The following is a 20969-nucleotide window of genomic DNA, read 5'->3' on the forward strand; positions in this document are numbered from 1 at the left end:
AATCCCCGAGGAAAGAAAAAAAAATCGGGCATGTCGTGTACACGAGCGGTGCTCCACGAAAAAACTTTTGGTTTTCAGAGGTTTTCAGTTTTCGGAATTTCGGATAAGGGGTTGTCAACCTGTACTGTATATACATGAAAAGTAAGGAGGAAATTATTAACACACCAGTAAGAGGAATGTTTCAATTACAGTAGTTTGAGAAGAAAAGTAATATAAATATCTTACTACTGAAGCTGTATTGTGATATCTTATCATCTTGGGGATCCACATAGTTTTTACATTCTATATAGAAGTCTTCAGTTAGTGCTCTGCCTGTGCGTCGAGGATACCCTGTAAAATATTAGTTACATGAAATATGTCAAGTGACAATAAATCTATTAGTAATACTTCTAATATGAATAAATAGTTTGTAAAAACACATCAAAATATATTTAATAACATTTCATGCCAATTTATCAATACATGGAAAATATAGTGGGGCTGATCTGGAAATCCAAATTTATGACCAGAGTTGAGTGACCTCGCTAGAGGAAAGGTCACAGCGGCTTAGCTCCTGGGGATAAACTGTCAGTAATGGCTAGTGCGACTTGTGAACAGGGCTGTGCCCTTCTGAGGGCCGAGCTGGAGAAGGCCAGGGAAGATATTTTGAAATTAAAAGAAGAGATAGCGAGGATGAAGGAAGAAGCGAGACAAGGAAAGCAGGTGAATGACGAATGGAAGGTTGTAAGGAGAGGGACGACCAAACTGGTGGTGAGAAAAGACACCAAGGAAATGACAACAACAGCAAAGTGTACCAACTCTTTCAGTCCTTTGATAGATGAATTGGATGTTAGTATAGTCATGGACAAGGCTGACAAGGAAGGGAAGAAAATCTTGATTGTTGGTGACTCGCAGGTACGGTACATGGACAGAGCTTTTTGCAGTAAAGATGAAAATAGTATGAGGTTGTGTTTGCCAGGAGCTGGGGTGGGGGATATAGTTGACAGGATGGACAATATCTTGTCTGGTAATGGGAACAAACCCATTATCTGCCTCAGTGCAGGAGGCAATGATATTGGCCGGTGTAGGAGTGAGGAGCTTCTTGATAAGTTCAAGACAGATATAGAACGTATTAGGGTGAAGGGAGGGCAGTGAATGGTTGTCAAGGGCGGTTGGTGTCAACGACCGTCTTGACAGATATTGCAAGTCAATATCAGTCCCATTCATTGACAACTGGGACAACTTCTACGGCAGAAGGGACCGTTATGCTAGGGATGGGGTGCACCTGTCTAGGGATGGCGTGGCTACCCTGGCTGGGACTCTCGAAAGGGCAGTCCAAAAGATGTCGAAGTCTTTAAACTGCTGGGGGAATATGTGAGCACGGGGGTGGAGGAGACTGCAGTGGGAGCGGGTAAACAAAGTGAAAGGTTACAGGGAAATAGTGTTAGGAATGACGACAAAACAAAATTAGACAGCGAGTTAAAACCTTAACGCAACAAAGGGAGGACTCAGAACACGACTAACTTAAATGTGTACTATGCGAACAGTAGAAGTATGAGAAACAAAATGGATGATATCAGGGCCTTGGTATGTACCGAAAAAATCGATATAATAGCATTCACTGAAACATGGATCAACCTAGACTCACGCGAGTTACCTGTCGAATACCAAATTGCAGGTTACAAATTATTCCATACCGATAGGCAGATTAAGAAAGGAGGCGGAGTAGCAATCTAAATCAGGGATAATCTGAAGTGTGAAATAAATAAGGAAATAAAAACTGAGCGGAATACAGAAACAATTTGTATAGAATTAATCGACGGTAGGGAAAAATTAATCACAAGAGTAATATATAGACCTCCCAATCTTGATAGAGTTAATGAGCGACATATCTGGGATGAAATGCGCAGGGCTTCCATACACAACAAAGTCTGTATAGTAGGCGACTTTAACTTTGGCCAAATAGATTGGACTGACCTTACAGGTAACTCAGAATCAAGAGGATTTTCTTGAAACAATCCTGTTTCCTAAGTCAACATATAACCGAACCCACCTGGGGTAATAATATACTCGATTTAGTTCCTTCGAACAGAGAAAACCTCATTAGTCATGTCGAGGTAGGGAACAAACTTGCAAACAGCGATTACAAAGAAATTAGATTCCAGTTAGATTTTCAGGGCAGACGTAAGGAAAATTCCACAAAAGTCCCAGATTTCAGAAGGGCAAACTTTGATAGTTTGAAGAGGCAGTTGAGAGAAGGGGAATCACACTTGGGGGTGAACTACTTGGATCTGACGATTGAAACCGACCTGATAACGGGATCTGAGGTTGCCGAGTTCCACGACAAATTAAATAATGAGTTACTTAATGCACAAAGGCAGAACATACCATACAAAAAACTCAGATCAAACAACAATGACCCTAAATGGATAAATAATTATTTAAAGAACATTATTGGTCAAAGGAAGGCTATAGGTAGGAGGATAAATCGTGGCGAAATTTACCTCCAGGATTATTATAAGGTATTGGCCGGTAGGGTTAAGACCGAGATAAGGAAAGCAAAGAGGAATAATGAGCTGAGGATAGCAAGGGAGGCAAAGACAAATCCCAAGGGAATCTATCAAATGTATCATACTAATACACGAGAAAAGATTGGGCCAATACAGTCAGATACAAGCGAGCTAACTGATAACGACGGAGAAATGAGCAATAATCTGAATAAATATTTTTCAACAGTTTTCACCACCGAAAATTTAAACATGATACCCGAGGCACCGACTCTATTCAGAGGTAGTGAAAAATACAAATTAAGCGAGATAGTAGTGACTAGTAACGATGTTAGTAAGCAAATAGACAAACTAAAGCCTAATATATCGCCTGGTCCCAATGAGATGTTTGCCAGAGTATTAAAGGAATGTAAGGAAGAGCTTAGTATGCCCTTAGCTAAGTTGTTTAACATGTCCTTAAAAACAGGTGTAGTCCCAGAATCCTGGAGGATAGCGAATGTAATACCGATTTTCAAGAAGGGGGATAGATCACTATCCTCTAACTACCGCCCAATCAGCCTAACATCAATAGTAGGCAAACTACTAGAATCAATCATTTCAAACTCTATTCGAAACCACCTGGAGAAGCACAAATTGATCAATGATTCCCAGCATGGTTTCACAAGTGGGCGTTCATGTCTAACTTATCTATTAACATTCTTTTCATCAATTTTCGAATCGGTGGACGAGGGGCACAATTATGATGTGGTACATCTCGACTTTAGCAAAGCCTTCGACAGAGTCCCCCACGAAAGACTAATAAGAAAGGTAGAAGCACATGGCATTAAAGATAATATTCTAAAATGGATTAGGGCGTGGTTACAAGACAGAAAACAGTGAGTGAGCATTCATTAACGGCAATAAATCCCATTGGAGCAACGTCACTAGTGGAGTTCCCCAAGGCTCAGTACTTGGACCATTATTATTTATTATATACATAAACGACATAGATATTGGCATAGACAACAACATAAGTAAATTTGCTGATGACACTAAAATAGGATGTGTAATTAAATCTGACGAGGACTCTGCAAAACTACAGGAAGATCTGAACAAATTTTTTGAATGGTCTGAAAAATGGCAGATGAAATTCAATGTAGACAAATGTAAAGTACTCAGTATAGGAGACGTAAACAGGGAAACCAGATACCAGATGAACAACGATGCCATAGAGAAATCAGACTGTGAGAGAGATTTAGGACTAATGATAAGTAGGAATCTTAAGCCAAGTAAACAATATGTTTTTGCTCGTACTAGGCTAATAAAGTACTTCGGTTCATACAAAGGAGTGTTAGTTACAAGATTAGCGAGGTCATCTTAAGATTATATCTTGCGCTTGTGAGACCTCACCTGGATTATGCAGTGCAGTTCTGGTCACCGTATTACAGAATGGATATAGAATCCCTGGAAAGAATCCAGAGGAGAATGACAAGACTAATCCCAGGCATTAGGAACCTTGAGTACAGAGACAGGTTAAAGCGTCTTAATTTGCACTCCCTCGAGAGACGTAGAGCGAGGGGCGACATGATAGAGGTGTATAAATGGAAGTCAGGGCTAAACAAAGGGGACATTACAAAGGTACTCAAACTATCCAACCGGAGCGAACTCATAACAATGGTTTTAAGTTAGACAAATTTAGATTTAGGAGTGAAATTGGTAAACACTGGTTTGGAAACAGAGTAGTGGATGAATGGAACAAGTTACCAAATATCATCATTAACTCGAATATGCTGGATAGCTTCAAACATAGGTAGGATGCTTATATGAGCAATAGGGGTTGGGTGTAAATGGGACTGCCCAGTATGGGTCAATAGGTCCGCTGCAGTTTCCTCCATTCTTATGTTCTTATACACTTTTGGCAAGTACTGGCTCTAAGCTGTACCTGCACCAGTGTGGGTCAAGTCTGGTCTTAAATGAGTTCACACTTGGTGCCGTCAAGCGCCGCTAAGAGGGTGGGGAAGCCGGGAAAATCCCAGAGGCCAGGGCCTATAGAGGGCCCAGGAAAAGGGGGATATAAATATTAAATATACTGTACATGTATAGTAGTTAATCAAATTAAATTGAACACTAAAATTAGGTCATAAAACACAAGTGTTATATATAGATAATATTAACTGTTCAAAGGCATAAGGAGTACCCGTAAATTTATCTTTCCCGGGGCCCTGGGTAGCTCTCGGCAGCCCTGGTGTTGTCACAACACTACAGTATTTTCTCGATTAGTGAACTAATTCGAGCCACCCCTTTCCATTAAATAAAAATTTCCGCTAAATCGAACTTCCGTTATTTTCGCTAGATTTACCGAAATATTTCACTAAATCGAACGTGATTTCATTAAATTCTGCACCAAACAAGCCACACGTCACTTGGCGCATAAGATTTGTTTACATCCGTTCAGTCAGTGTCCCGCTGCCATCGCGAGTGTGGTTCACTGCTACCTCTCGGTGTCTTTATTCAAGACATCTTCAGAGGCAACTGAATTTACAGGAACTGAGAGGCTTATATACGATGAGTGATCATACATAACATCAGGTCAGGTCAATAACATGGGGTCCACTATTCCACACACCACCTCCACCGCAAACGAAAGAAGAGCTTATGGAAAATGGGTGACATAACAACAGGTCAGGTCAAAACATGAGACCCACTAATCATCTATCCTACATCCTCCTCAAATGCTTTCAAAGCAATTTTAACCTTAGGCCAGTTATTATTCATTAATTAATACCCCAACACCACACAAACAACATTTAGAGTTTAAAGTCTTGTGTGAGACACTGAGTTGGAGGGAGGCAGGGAGGCTGACTGGTGTATGTTTTATTATAAAATATTAAACATTATAGAAAAAATACTATATATAATTTGACATCAAAATTACATGACATGCCGAATTATAATGCAATTTTTTCACCCAGACCTCTCCACTAGGAGGAAGCTGAATGCACACACACACACAGGAATTAAGACAGCAAGCATCCAGAATGTGGTTCTTATTGTATGACAAATTTGCACGTGTGTGACTGCATGGTGGCGAGTTAAAGATCAGCTGTTGAGGAGCTTGGCAACACCTGTGCATGTTACCATTCCTTCCCACTCCATCTCTCTATAATACCCACACCTTTCTGCTTCCTCACTCCATATTTTAAAATATTATGTAATGTAAAGTTGAAGGGATACAATGTCGCTCATTTATACTTACCCTTATCACAATCTCCCTCAAAAATATTTTAGCTTTTGTCTTTATTCAAGACATCTTCGCCTTCATGAGATACAGTGATCCCTCGGTTAACGAACGACTCGGTTAACGAAATTTCGGTTAACGAATTACCTTCCATAAGAAATTTCATTTCGGTTAACGAACAAAAATTTGGTTAACAAAATTCTTACGAAATCATGTCAACATGTTTTCGCTTGCTTACCAGCTGAAATATTAGTCCGCCAATACAGTTATCAGTTCTAGGGCTTAAATTCGTTCCCATTTGAGTAAATATCAAGAAGGTTGTACTATTCAAAAATTTTTCCAAGTTTAATATTAAAATTTTTAGTCATTTTAACACTTATTTAACATAAATGGAGTACAGGAAACTAGTTTTTGATGCGCCAATCAGCCACTTGACTCACCCAGCAAGGCGTCAGTGTGTATCTCTGGTCAATGGAGGTAGCATCTTGCTTGAGGCTCTCTTGAACATAAATTATTTTTACATTTTTACAGTACAATTATTCGTCATTCTGAAATTTATTTCACATATTGATAATATATAGCGCAGTGCAGTGTTGTTTAAATAAAATAATCTTTATTTACAGCCATAAAACTTAAAATTTTAGTGTTGAAATTGAATCCAGCATGGCTCCAAAGAAATCGAGAAAAGTTATTTCAATCCAGGTAAAACAGGAAATAATAAAGAAACATGAACAGGGCATTAGAACAAATGTGTTTAGTAAAGACTATGGCATGTCGGCATCAACTGTGTCGACAATTCTTGCACAGAAAGACAAGTTCAAGGAAGTGAAAGTGAGAAAGAAATCTACCAGACTGTTTAAAGGTAGATCCTTAATTGCAGAAACAGACAGGTTACATCTCATTTGGATTAAGGAAAAGCAAATGAAAGGAGATTCAATTTCGACAGAATTTATTTGTGAAAGAGCCAAGGAGATTTTCGAACATTTAAAGGAAGATCAACCTGGTTCTTCTGGCACAGAGTTTGAAGAGTTTATGGCCAGCAACGGTTGTTTTGAAAAATTTAAGAAAAGAAGTGACATTTTCAGTGTTATTAAGCATGGTGAAGCTGCCAGTGAAGATAAAGAAGGAGCAGCAAAATTTGTAGTGGACTTTAAGGAACTTTTTTTTTTGGAATTAGCCACCCGGGCACAGGTCAAACGACCCACAACGGAGCCTGGGGGGCGAAAAAAAAGAACGGAAAGAAATTGAAAATATAGAAAAAAAGGTTATACTGTATTAATCTACACCACGAAGATGCCGGAAAACCAGCTTTTTAAAGTGAGACAGATTGTAAGAGCATGGAAACACAGAAGAAGGCAGAGCATTCCACAGTTTGGCTGTGTGAGGAAAGAAGGAGGTACTATAACGGGTTATTCTCGTGTGACCGACATCCACAGAGAAATGGTGGGCACCGCGGGCAAGACGTGTGTTACGAACCCACGGCCTTGCCGGCGGTACACAGGATGCCAAATCCACCTGAACATTGCCCGTTAAAGTACCTGTAAAAGAGAGAGAGTGAAGCAACATTGCGGCGAAGAGAAAGGGGAGAGAGATTGTCGACTAAAGGAGGAGAGTTAATGAGACGAAATGCCTTTGATTCCACCCTATCTAATAGTTGGACAGAAGAAGAGCCACCCCAGATATGAGAGCAGTACTCCAAGTTAGGACGAATGAATCCCTTATATACTTGGAGCAACTGCTCAGGAGTGAAGTAGCTGCGGCATCTGTACAGCATTCCCAACTTTCGGGAAGCAGCTTTAGTTATACTAAGGATGTGTGATTTCCAGGACATATTGGAGGAAATGGTGAGGCCTAACATATTTATTTCAGAATTTGGGAGGATGATAGCATCCTGAAATGTAATTGGTGGGAGAGGGGTCTACTTTACAAAGTGTAATTGGTAAATATTGAGTTTTGTTACTATTGAACTTAACCAAGTTTGTATCTCCCCATTCAGAGATGCTGCAGAGATCCACGTTGATAGAAGTAATGATATCTGTTCTAGAAACAGATCTAGTTTGAGAGTTAGGAGGAAGGGGAAAATGTGAAGAAGAGTGAAGAGTAGAATCATCGGCGTAAGAATGGATAGAATTAGTTGTAGTGTGAAGTAAATCATTGATAAAAAGAAGAAAGAGAGTTGGTGAAAGAACAGAACCCTGTGGGACGCCACTATTGGTAGAGAAAGAGCGAGAAATCGATCCCTCGGCAACAACTGCCATGGATCGATTCTCAAGGAAGCTAGAGATGGGAGAACAAAGTGGGGGAGAGAAACCAAAAGAGGGAAGTTTAGATAGCAAAGACTTGTGCCATACCCTGTCAGATGCTTTGGATATGTCGAGGGCCACGACAAAAGTTTCCCCATAATCCCTAAGAGAGGATGACCAAAGATGGATGCAATAGGAGAGCAGATCACCAGTAGTGGTGGAGGAAGAAAATTATCTTCCACAGCAAGTGTTCAATGTGGACGAAACTGGGCTGTTCTGGAAGAAAATGCCCAAAAGAACATTCATCACCAGAGATGAAGTCTCTTTACCTGGGCATAAACCCATGAAAGACCGTCTCACTCTATTGCTTGGTGCCAATGTTTCAGGGGATTTCCGACTGAAGCCTATGCTTGTCTACCACTCTGAGAACCCCAGGGTGTTCAAGCAACAAAGTGTGGTAAGAGGATGGCTTGGAGTTTATTGGAAGTCCAACCGTGAGGCATGGGTAACAAGACAGCTCATTAATGAATGGGCTGTTGAGGTGTTTTGCCCTTCTGTGAAGAGCTACCTAACCAGTGGTGGGCACAGTTCCGCTAATCGCTAATTAGCGAAGCCAACTTTCTCGTTAGCGGATTAGTGTTTTCGCTAACTTTGGAAACCATTAGCGGACCAATTAGCTTCCGCTAAATTTAGTTCCGCTAACTTTAAGTCCGCTAACAAAATTTATACATGTTTGTTCCTGTCTGTTGTAAGCATGTGACGCCGCGACGCGTATCTCCAACAGCCAGTCAGGCACGCTTGGCTGACTGTGTGTTAGTACGTGTAAACGTGACAAGACTGTCAGTGTATGTTCAAAGAATCATAGAATGTAATTGTAAACTAATGTATAATTTCATTTCTCATTTATTTGTTAATTTAATTAGAATTTTTTTGTGTCAATATATTTGGCTATGCTAAGTACTGCATAAGTTCATAACCAGGATGTCATCCAAGGTGTGCACCAAACAAAATTTTCTAAAAACTTACTTTTCATTAAAGTTTTGAGTTTTCTGTTTATTTACATGACTAAGACCAACAATAAGATATATAAAAATGCACTGGTATAATGTGTATGTGGTTGGTATTGCATATTTACATGAATAATGAATAAAGCCGATAGGTTGTATGAGAATGCAAATTAATTATTTGTGAAATTGTGTACAGTGTACACCTTGATAAGTTGATCATCATCTGATCTTGACATGATGCTATTTGCTACCTATGCTATACAGTACTATAGTTTTTGGATTCGTTTAATACTTTCTGTCTTTTCGTACAGTAAATAAAGATTATAAAGTGTATGTTGAAACTTGAATGTAAACTAATGTTTAATTTCATTTGTTCATTTAATTATTTGTGTACACCTTGATCATCATCTGATCTTGGCATGCTATACCTTTTTGGAAAGCTCTATGTCTAAGCTACAAGACAACATCTGTAGTAGGTAGTAGGCAGCTACCAAACAGGGAGGTACTACCGCCTGGGAAGATATTGGAAGCATAATGTGTTGTCTAATGGTAGACCCTGCTGCCATATGGCATCACGAAAATTGTGACCAAGTCCCAGGTTGCTGATCTATCTTTCTGCCTCATTTACACACAGTTGCAGGGTCTCAACTGTCTCTCTTACTATTGACAACACCACAACTAAAACCGTACTCATTCTTGATCTGTTTTATTCATTCTATTTTATTCTCCTATGTCAGTTGATATTAATACTGAAGCGGGGCCTTCTTGGACGGGTCCCACTGGTCGGGAAGGTTGTGGACCCCAGGGCCGACCTGATCATCATCAAGCTACTGGGGCCTCAACTGACGCCACTACGGTTGCTGAAGGATCGGCTTTTTTCACACTTCATTTTTCCAACATTCGCGGACTGAGATCCAATTTTTCTTCTGTGGAGCACCATCTATTAACCTCTTCCCCCGACCTCTTACTACTATCCGAACTTCAACTGACCAAAGCAGCTTCACCCAAACCTTTTCAAGTCTCTAACTACAACCTTTATACCTACTTCCATTCTAAGGGAGGTGTATGCGCCTACTGCAATACACGTACACCTATAGCCCAACTCACGGATCTTGAATCTCCCCTTTATGATGTCATCTGGCTCAAAATATCTCTACCTACTGTGACTATTTTTCTTTGTTTCCTATACTGTTCTCCCAATTCTACCAACTATTTCGAACTCTTTGACTATCTCACTTCTTGCCATGAGTCGTTGCTTTCCACACACCCCTACACCGAGATCCTCTACCTAGGGGATTTCAATGTACATCACAGAGAGTGGCTTGGCTCTGCAAGGGATGACCCAGGTGGAGCTGAGGCACTCTCTTTTTCCTTACTTAATGATTTGGAACAAATAATCAAACACCCTACACGCGTTCCTGATCGACACGATCAACTTGCTAACATTCTTGATCTTTGTTTTTTACCTCTAACCCCTCACACTATTCGTACTCAATTTTTGCCCCCTTAGGGTCTTCTGATCACAACCTTATTTCTATTAAATCAAACTGGGCATGACCATCTCCCCCACCCCCCTCTAAACGTCAACTATGGCAATATCGGAGGGCAAGCTGGCAATCCTTGCGAGAATTCTTCACCGACTTTCCTTGGGATGAATGTTGCTTTTCCACTCGGGATGCCTCAGTATGTGCTGACAGCATTGCTGGGGATATACAGGGTGGTATGAGTGCATTTATCCCATCTTCTACCAAAACTTTCACATTACAATCATGGTTTGATCGCTCCTGCTCTCTTGCTTGCAGGGTGAGAGAGAGGGCATATCGAGCTATGAATCTATCTCCTTCTCCTATTACCCACACCTCTTTCATTACTTCTAGGAATCGTTGTAAGGCTATTCCTCGTAGGGCCAAGCGGAATTTTATTAAAAGAGAGACTGCTGTCCTGACTAATTCTTCCTCTAGTAAATCCTTCTGGTCCTTTGCTAAAAACATCTGTAACAACTTCTGCACGCCTTCTTTTCCTCCCCTCTTCCGTCCCAATAACTCTATAGCCAACTCTCCCCCCTGAGAAAGCCAACCTCTTTGGCACCTTATTCGCCTCTAATTCCACCTTTGACGATTCCCACTCTACCCCTCCTACCCCTGCACCTCCTACTGAACCTATGCACTTTCCTATAATCTCCACTCGCAGGGTTGCCGGTGTGTTATCCAGGTTGGATGTGAGTAAGGCACATGGACCGGACGGAATACCCCCTCGTGTTCTGAAGGAGTGTGCTGAAGCCCTGGCCCCTGTGCTTGCTTGCCTCTTTCGCCTTTGCCTCAAAACCAAAACTTTTCCTTCTTCTTGGAAGCATGCCTTGGTTCAGCCCATCCCGAAGAAGGGTGATCATTCTAATCCCTCTAACTATCGCCCCATTGCCCTAACTTCATCCCACTCTAAGATTTTCGAAACTATCTTGAACTCCCATTTTCTCCGTCACCTTGAACGCCTTTCTCTTTTGTCGGATCACCAGTATGGCTTTCGCCAGGCGAGATCTACTGGTGATCTGCTCTCCTATTGCACCCATCTTTGGTCATCCACTCTTAGGGATTATGGGGAAACTTTTGTCGTGGCCCTCGACATATCCAAAGCATTTGACAGGGTATGGCACAAGTCTTTGCTATCTAAACTTCCCTCTTTTGGTTTCTCTCCCCCACTTTGTTCTCTCATCTCTAGCTTCCTTGAGAAACGATCCATGGCAGTTGTTGTCGAGGGATCGATTTCTCGCTCTTTCTCTACCAATAGTGGCGTCCCACAGGGTTCTGTTCTTTCACCAACTCTCTTTCTTCTTTTTATCAATGATTTACTTCACACTACAACTAATTGTATCCATTCTTACGCCGATGATTCTACTCTTCACTCTTCCTCACATTTTCCCCTTCCTCCTAACTCTCAAACTAGATCAGTTTCTAGAACAGATATCATTACTTCTATCAACGTGGATCTGTGCAGCATCTCTGAATGGGGAGATACAAACTTGGTTAAGTTCAATAGTAACAAAACTCAATATTTACCAATTACACTTTGCAAAGTAGACGATCTCCCACCAATTACATTTCAGGACGCTATCATCCTCCCAAATTCTGAAATAAATATGTTAGGCCTCACCATTTCCTCCAATATGTCTTGGAAATCACACATCCTTAGTATAACTAAAGCTGCCTCCCGAAAGTTGGGAATGCTGTACAGATGCCGCAGCTACTTCACTCCTGAGCAGTTGCTCCAAGTATATAAGGGATTCATTCGTCCTAACTTGGAGTACTGCTCTCATATCTGGGGTGGCTCTTCTTCTGTCCAACTATTAGATAGGGTGGAATCAAAGGCATTTCGTCTCATTAACTCTCCTCCTTTAGTCGACAATCTCTCTCCCCTTTCTCTTCGCCGCAATGTTGCTTCACTCTCTCTCTTTTACAGGTACTTTAACGGGCAATGTTCAGTGGATTTGGCATCCTGTGTACCGCCGGCAAGGCCGTGGGTTCGTAACACACGTCTTGCCCGCGGTGTCCACCATTTCTCTGTGGATGTCGGTCACACGAGAATAACCCGTTATAGTACCTCCTTCTTTCCTCACACAGCCAAACTGTGGAATGCTCTGCCTTCTTCTGTGTTTCCATGCTCTTACAATCTGTCTCACTTTAAAAAGCTGGTTTTCCGGCATCTTCGTGGTGTACATTAATACAGTACAGTATAACCTTTTTTTCTATATTTTCAATTTCTTTCCGTTCTTTTTTTTTCGCCCCCCAGGCTCCGTTGTGGGTCGTTTGACCTGTGCCCGGGTGGGCTAATTCCTGTTAAAAAAAAAATATATATGAAAATTTCAGCTCTTTAGGTCTGTTTTTAAGGGTTTTAGAGACCCCCCCCCACGCAAAAAAAAAACGAGGCTAAATTCATATAATAACAGTTAGCAGTTAGCGTTAGCTTCCGCAATTTTTTTAGATGTTTAGCATTTTAGCGTTAGCGAAGTTAACTTTTTAGTTAGCAAATTAGCAGTTAGCGAAGCTAACTTTTTGCTTAGCTGTGCCCACCACTGTACCTAGCCACCAATAAACTCGCTTTGAAGGCTCTTCTCCTTATGGATAATGCCCCTGGTCATGACCCTGAATTTGCCAGCACTTTGAAGGCTCGATTTGACTTTGTCAAAGTGTTGTTTTTGCCTCCCAACACTACATCAATCATGCAGCTAATGGACCAGAATGTGATCAGCTACTTCAAGAAGTTGTACATGAAGAAAATGTTCAGGAGGTGTCATCAGGCAACTTCCACTGATCCTGAACTAACACTGGCACAGTTCTGGAAGACACAATTTAACATCCTGGAGGCTGTAAAATTGATTGTCTCATCATGGCGAGAAGTCTCCATTAGATCCCTCAATTCTGCATGTAAAGCAGTGTGGCCATCAGCAGTCCATGATTTTGAGGGATTTGTGGAAGAAGCAGAGTTGGACCAGGAGATTGTGTCCATTGGTCAGTCATTGGGCCTCGAAGTGGAGGAGGAGGATGTAGAAGAGCTTGTGATGTCTCATGAGGAGGAACTTTTTCCTGATGACTTGCAGCAACTGGATGAGATGTTAGAGGCTGACAGTGATGAGGAGGAAATGGAAAGTGATGACCATATGTCTACTTCAGACTAAAAAGATGTTTACCACTGGGAGATGTTCAGGAAACTGGCATCAAGGCACCCAGATGTGGAAACAACAGAACCTATTTTGTGTAGTGTTGAAGACACAGTGGTCTCCTTCAAAAATCAGTTAATGATGAGGAGGAGAAATGCCCCACAAACAAAATTTGACAGTTTCTTCTCTAAGAGGCAGCAGGAGAAAGATGCTACCCCTCAGCCTTCCACTTCAAAAAGGAGAGAGGATTTTCCTGCTGGAGAATCTGTCAGCCCAGAGGTTCCTGACATTTTCATGGAAGGTGACTCACCTTCCATGAAGCAGTAAAATGTTTCTCCTCCACCCCCACTTCCTTCTCTTCTCCCTTCTCCTCCTCCACCTCCCACTTCAAATTCACATCAGCATCATCCAGGAGCCTTCTACATACAAGCCTCAAAGTAAGTGTACTTTCCTGCATTATTTTTTTACTTTATGTAATTTTCGGTGAGCTGGAACCAATTACCCAAAATCCCATTATAACAATGGTTTTGGTTAACGAAATTTTCAGTCAACGAACAACTTTCTGGAATGAATTGTGTTCGTTAATCGAGGGAACCACTGAACACCAATCCCCCACCCAATAATGGGTGACCTGACATTGCATCAGAAGGTCAGTAATATGAAACCAGTAACCCCACACCCTATCTCCACCCGACAATGCGTCAGGTCAGGTCAGTTACATGAGACCCACTAATCCTTAGTATAACTAAAGCTGCCTCCCGAAAGTTGGGAATGCTGTACAGATGCCGCAGCTACTTCACTCCTGAGCAGTTGCTCCAAGTATATAAGGGATTCATTCGTCCTAACTTGGAGTACTGCTCTCATATCTGGGGTGGCTCTTCTTCTGTCCAACTATTAGATAGGGTGGAATCAAAGGCATTTCGTCTCATTAACTCTCCTCCTTTAGTCGACAATCTCTCTCCCCTTTCTCTTCGCCGCAATGTTGCTTCACTCTCTCTCTTTTACAGGTACTTTAACGGGCAATGTTCAGGGGATTTGGCATCCTGTGTACCGCCGGTAAGGCCGTGGGTTCGTAACACACGTCTTGCCCGCGGTGCCCACCATTTCTCTGTGGATGTCGGTCACACGAGAATAACCCGTTATAGTACCTCCTTCTTTCCTCACACAGCCAAACTGTGGAATGCTCTGCCTTCTTCTGTGTTTCCATGCTCTTACAATCTGTCTCACTTTAAAAAGCTGGTTTTCCGGCATCTTCGTGGTGTAGATTTAATACAGTATAACCTTTTTTTCTATATTTTCAATTTCTTTCCGGTTTTTTTTTCGCCCCCCAGGCTCCGTTGTGGGTCGTTTGACCTGTGCAGGTGGGCTAATTCTGTAAAAAAAAAAAAAAAAATCTCTCACAGCTCCACGGGAGTGAATAATACCAGTCTTTGCTGTAACACACAGCTTCATTCAAGCCTGTTTCACAGAGATATTTAGTTTTTAAATATATTTATTTAACCAAACTTTTAGATAAACTATTCTGGATTATTCAAGTAAAGAAATTGAGTTTCTAACTTAATTAGAACTGCTTTGACAGATTCCAGTAGTCTAGACATTCCCAAGCACCCAGAAACATTCTGGACATGTGGGCTAGTGTCTGTCTGTGCAAGATGTGTAGTTTTGACACTCAAAAACTTTTCACAGTAACCGGAAAAAATCCCCGAGATAAGGAATTTTTCCGGATTTGAGAAAGTCGTCTGGTTACCTGGAAATGTCTCATCCCCAGAAGTGCTCTACACCATTTGTTCCGGCTAATGGGGCTATCACTGTAGAGGTGACCCTTGTACCTGGGGTCCCTGCTGCTACTGTAAGTATAGCTGGGGTCCTGTCACCAGATATATCCATGAGGGGATGAGACGATACCTCTGGAGAGGAGGCATCAGCCTGAGCTGACATCTGTTGGAGTGTCTGGGACTTAGAATTGGGTTCTCAAGTTGGTAAAGGGGTCTTGCTTCGTTCGCAACAGACAGTAGGATAATTCCACCATCGAGACCTTGGCTGGAGGACCATCCACCTCCAGAGACTATGACGACCCTCGATAGCATTTCGGTGAAATTTTAGTAGTACAGTACCAGAATGGAGGGTGGAGGAAAGATGAGGAGTAGCAGATGCGCTCGCCAGATACTAGCTTCTATTTAAAAATTTCGCTAGATTCAACCCTAAAAAAGTTTTAACTGTACACTGTAACTTTAAAACTTAAAGTGGTGGGCATATAAACTGCAATAATGAAAGCACATAAATGGCAATGATCCAAACATAAAAAAAATATAGAATAAAACAAGTTAGTGTTCATAGTGTCGAAGTCTCAGTGACGCTCACCATATCAGCACAGCCCCCAACTGGGACGGCCTCTCTGCCTTCCCTCAGCGCTCAGTGCTGTGGGATGTGTGCAGTATAATAATGGTGGAATATGCCTTTATAACACTCCCAAATATATGTCAATTTCTAAGGATATTATTACTGTATTCTATAAGTAAACTTGAATAAAATCACAAATTTAAAATATCTTTATTACCAGTACATCCTGTGCTGCGATGATTCAAATTACGGTAGATATTATCCAAATGTTTTAAGAGTAAAATATTTAGCTGTGAGGAATAAGATAAAATAATACTGTATATACAGTACTCTACCATTAAATATGAGGAATAAATAAAATGAAAGTAAACATAGAACCAATTACCGTATTAACGGACAAGCTGATCAGCTGATGCGTAAAACAAAGAGTGTTTCTCATAAGGCTGTCGTTAATCGAAGCTTTGTTCTTTAATGGAATTGAAAATCCTTAAGGGAGCTGATTCGTTAACCGAAATTTCGTTAATTGGACCGTTCGTTAATCAAGGGACCACTGTATATACACAATACAGTGAACCCTCACTTTACGCGGTTAATTCAACCCACGGCGGCCCGTGTAAAGTGAACAACATAACATATGGGATTAATTGAAATAGAGACCGGGCCGACCCCCAAACTCCACTTTTTCCCGACACAATACGTAGGTTTTACTAAAAATAACCTCTTAACTTTATGATGGTATTCACCCATACATAATATAGAAGGGAACAGTCAATAAGAGAAGAATAAACTGAAGGTTAGGTTAGAAAAAAACAAGGCTGGGGTTAACACTTACGTTAGTAGAAGAGATGGGTCGGCGTAGGGAAATGGAGGCTGGTTCCGAGGCAGAGGGCAGGCTACTGGCCCTCAGTTGAGTCTTCATCGGTGTCATCCACACTTACTAGTGCCTCCCTGACAAATCCCTCAAAGTCATCATCACTGTCTCTACCTCTGTCACTATCACTGGCTTGGGCTGGCTGTGGTGGGTTGCTGGCGAAGAACTCTGTTATGCTTTGCTGACGGCTGGTGTTTATGTTGTCGTGATAAACCTTGATGTAGGGCTCCATAGTCTGCAACAGCTGGGTAGTGAAGATTTCATACCTGTTTGCGTCAGGGTCGTCGGAAAGGAGGAGCTTGGCTTTCTCGACACACTCGATGGCACCCCTGACATTACTATGGGATAAGCGGTGTTCTTCTTGGGATGACGCACCACCTGCCTCTTCACTAACGTCATCATCATGTACCATCTCGTCGGTAGTCACATCAGGATCCCTTATCACCTCCAGGATGTCGTCGTTGGTGGTCTCGGAGAAGCCTACAGCTGTAACACTCTGTGCAGCTTCTCTGGCAAGGTCCACTGCTACTGCAACAGTCTGAACCTAACCAGTCACAGATTTACTCTGCCTAACGCCCGGAATGCCTTGCAACACATGTCTCCATGCGTGACGAACAGTTGCTACAGACAGCTGATCCCATGCCTCCACCAAGAAGTCCACAGCTTTCTTGACGTTGAATGTTCTCCAGAATTGTTTTAAAAGTACTTCTTGCTCTGCCAACTGTTGATCCTCGTCGTCTTCGCTCTTGCTATCGGTGTTGGTGTCACTCAGGTTACGCAACTCTTCCCTGGTGTTGGTGTAGTCGTTCAGGAGCTTGAATTTTTTAGTAGAGAATGCAGCTTTTAAATTACAGATTAACTCTTGGTCCATGGGCTGTAATATAGACGTAGTGTTGGGAGGAAGGAAGACCACTTTTATGTTGGGGTGACGATCTAACAGTAGGGGCGAGTGTCCTGGTGCGTTGTCCAGCAGCAACAAAATCTTGAATGGCACATTCTGTTGCTCACAGAATTTCTTCACATCGGGAACAAAACAGTCATCAAACCAGGAGAGGGACAGTGTAGAGAACATCCATGCCTTACGTGCGGTCAGCCAGTGGACATTTAGCTTGGTCATGTCCATGCTCTTGTAGGCGTGCGGCTTGCGTGCTGTGTGGATCACCGATAACTTGAGCTTACAGGTACCGGAGGCATTGGTGGTAAACAGGAGGGTGATGCGCTCCTTCTGCAACTTCCGGCCCCGACACTTGCTGGCATTCTTCACAACGAAGGTCTTGGAAGGTAGTTTTTTCCAAAAAAGACCAGATTCGTCCATGTTAAACACCTGTTCGTCGGTGTACTGTCCTTCCTCCATAATCTCACGTAAAAACGGAGGAAATTCACCAGCCGCAACACGGTCAGCACTAGCTTCTTCACCACCAATGTTAATATTGGTGATCTTGTTTCTCTTCTTAAACCTCTGTAACCACCCAGAGGAAGCATTAAAGGGTTTGGGCTCTGTATTCCCATCTTTCGTGACAATGCAGCATACAGTTCACGTGCGTACTCCTTAACTGAGCGCGTGTCCACCGCCATGTTCCGTCGCGCCTGACACACCAAGTAGCTCACAAGTAATTTTTCTGTCTTGAGAAGCACCTGGTTGTGGCAATACTTGATCATAGAAGCACCTGTAGACTTTGTGATGTTCATGTGCTCCTTTATCTTGGCTGCATCCTTCTTAATTGTCCTGATAGTTGATTCGTTAACACCATGCTGGCGCGCGAGATCAACCTGTCTTGTTCCTTTCTCCAACTCTTGTATGATCTTATACTTAATTTCGTAGCTTAAGGAACGTCATGTCTTCTTTGGCTTAGGGCGGCTGGGTCCAGGTAAGGAAAGGTTTCTCTCTGGGGGCGGTGGTCCGGCGGAAGCCATTTTACAGAACAATGGATTCACGTATACACGGTGTGGCCTGGAGGGATGAAACTGCCGCGGCTAGGTCAAGCGTCGCCTTTCCTCCCTCCCTCCTGCAGGTGGACACGTCCCTCGGAGTTCCTGCACCCGAGCTCCTCAGTGTTTACACAACATTCATACTTCCCAAGCTCACCTATGCCTCCCCTACCTGGTCTTCCTCCCTAAATGCCACACAACGTAAACACCTAGAAAAAGTGCAAAAGAGGGCTTGCAAGATAATTCTCTCCCCTTCCTGACCATCACCACTACCTCATCTGCAAATTTGGTAAGAAGCTTCTACACCATCCTCGACACCGGCTCCTACTACCACCTGAGATCCCTAGCCCGAGAATTGCTGTTCGACACCACAACCGCATCCAGCCCATACGTGCACGAACTGATCGCAATAAGAACAGCCCAGTCCCAACCATTGTAAAAATAATCAATAACTTGTAATAAACCAGTGTATTCACTCCCAGTAAATACTACTTCTTGCACTGTCACTATGTTGAAATGCACTGTAGTTTGAGCTTTTCCCCATCTAGTTATTATATATCTTATTTGTATCACTTATGTTACTTGTATATTATTTGTAATTCGTAACCCATTCCCCAAATATGTAACTGTATATTTTCAGCCTTCTGGCTGCCAAGCTCTTTCAATAAACCGTTAATTATTATTATTATTATTATTATTACTTTAAACCAATCACAGCTAGCAGCGGAGGGAGGTAAGGATGCATGGCCCAATTACAGTCCGATACGTCATATGACGTCACTGATAACGCAACAAAGACACACACTGCGCAACCTACTCGCGCCGCTTACACAACACGGCGGATGGCAGGAGAGGGCGGGAGGTTTGGATCCAAAAATGGCGCGACTAAGCTCTCATAAAGGGATGCATGGTAAACATTCGGTTTTGACGTGCGTAAACGATAGGCAGCGTAAGTGGGACCTCGGCGAGGTTTGCATGTACAGGGCAAACACATAATGGGAATATACATTTCTTTGCAAACAGGTAAAAATATTCCCCCCCCCCTTGTCAGCAAATGTTATTTGCGGATTTGGCTATTCGCGGCCATTTTGAGAACCTAACCCCTGCAAAATTTAAGGTCATGCTGAATTTTTTTAAATTTAAGGTGCCCCCATACCAAAGGCACCTTTATGCAGATAAGACACTGTATACCAGCAATAGAACCCACCTGTTTCCGGATCAATAATTGTATTTTCTTCAATAAATACACGGCCTGGTGGAGGTGTGAGTGTGCAAGTTCCTCCTCCTGGTGGTTTGTTGATTTTCAAAACCATGGTGCCCACTCCACCCTCGTTGTCCACTAAACGCGATATAATTTGCTTGATGTGAAACTCCAGTACAGTCGGATGATCAATGAATAGAGTCTTTTGAATAACCACTTTGGGCTTATCATGTCCAATCATATAGCTGGTGCCATCCTGTTCAAGACATAATATCCATTACTATAATTCTAAAGAATCCTATTCTATTATTACTTGAGAAACAATACTCAAGTAAATTCATTTTTGTGCAACAAATTTTTTTTTTAATATGTAAAATCTCAAAACTTTATTGAGGAGAACAGGTAATATTTTCCTTAACTCAAAAATACTGTAGTCTGAATGTGTCTGGTTCTTAGACATTATTTTATCTTGTCATTTTATGAGACGTTGCTGAATAGCTTCCTCTGTACACTTTATCAATTACCATACAGGTACATTTTGTTATAAATGGAAACCAAATAAAATAGTGGGAACTAACATCATAATATTATAATAAAATAGGACACATAAGTATTTGATTAAAAATAACACTACATCTTAGTACATTGTCAAAGGTAAGATGCTTTAAGTTATGTTCTACTTGAATTTAAATTACATAAAAAATTAAAAACAATATAAAGATACTGTACACCACGATAAAAAGAAGGGGGCTTAAAACAAACCCTTTCACCTCAAAGCCATAAACACTTGAACAAGAGACTCCTTAACCCTTAACATTCTCAGTGCCCACTGCACTACCCACATGTTAAATACCTTCTCTATGTCTACAAATGCAGTTTTCACTCCTTCCCTAGATATTTCATTTGTAGTTGCCTGGCCATAACGATTGCCTATGTAGTTCCCTACTTAACATAAACCTACACTGCACTTCATTAATGTCCACTCTCTCTCCCTTATAAATTTTTCAAACACTCTATCCACAAC

At 41.8% G+C, this 20969-nt stretch overlaps 1 protein-coding gene across 1 annotated transcript in view; it reads right to left on the reverse strand.

Annotated features, from left to right (window-relative positions):
- LOC121866534 overlaps positions 1 to 15542 on the reverse strand; it is a 107267-nt gene extending 91725 nt beyond the window's left edge. Inside the window, exons 1-2 of the mRNA XM_042366301.1 lie at positions 15434 to 15542; positions 226 to 330 (exon numbers count right to left, since the gene is read on the reverse strand). Of these exons, the coding sequence (XP_042222235.1) occupies positions 226 to 330; positions 15434 to 15542 (214 nt within the window). The remainder of the gene's footprint in view (positions 1 to 225; positions 331 to 15433) is intronic.
- Positions 15543 to 20969: the final 5427 nt, after the last annotated feature.

This window comes from Homarus americanus, unplaced genomic scaffold (genome assembly GCF_018991925.1).
Source record: "Homarus americanus isolate GMGI-L3 unplaced genomic scaffold, GMGI_Hamer_2.0 scaffold16430, whole genome shotgun sequence".
In the NCBI taxonomy this organism is placed as follows: domain Eukaryota; kingdom Metazoa; phylum Arthropoda; class Malacostraca; order Decapoda; family Nephropidae; genus Homarus; species Homarus americanus.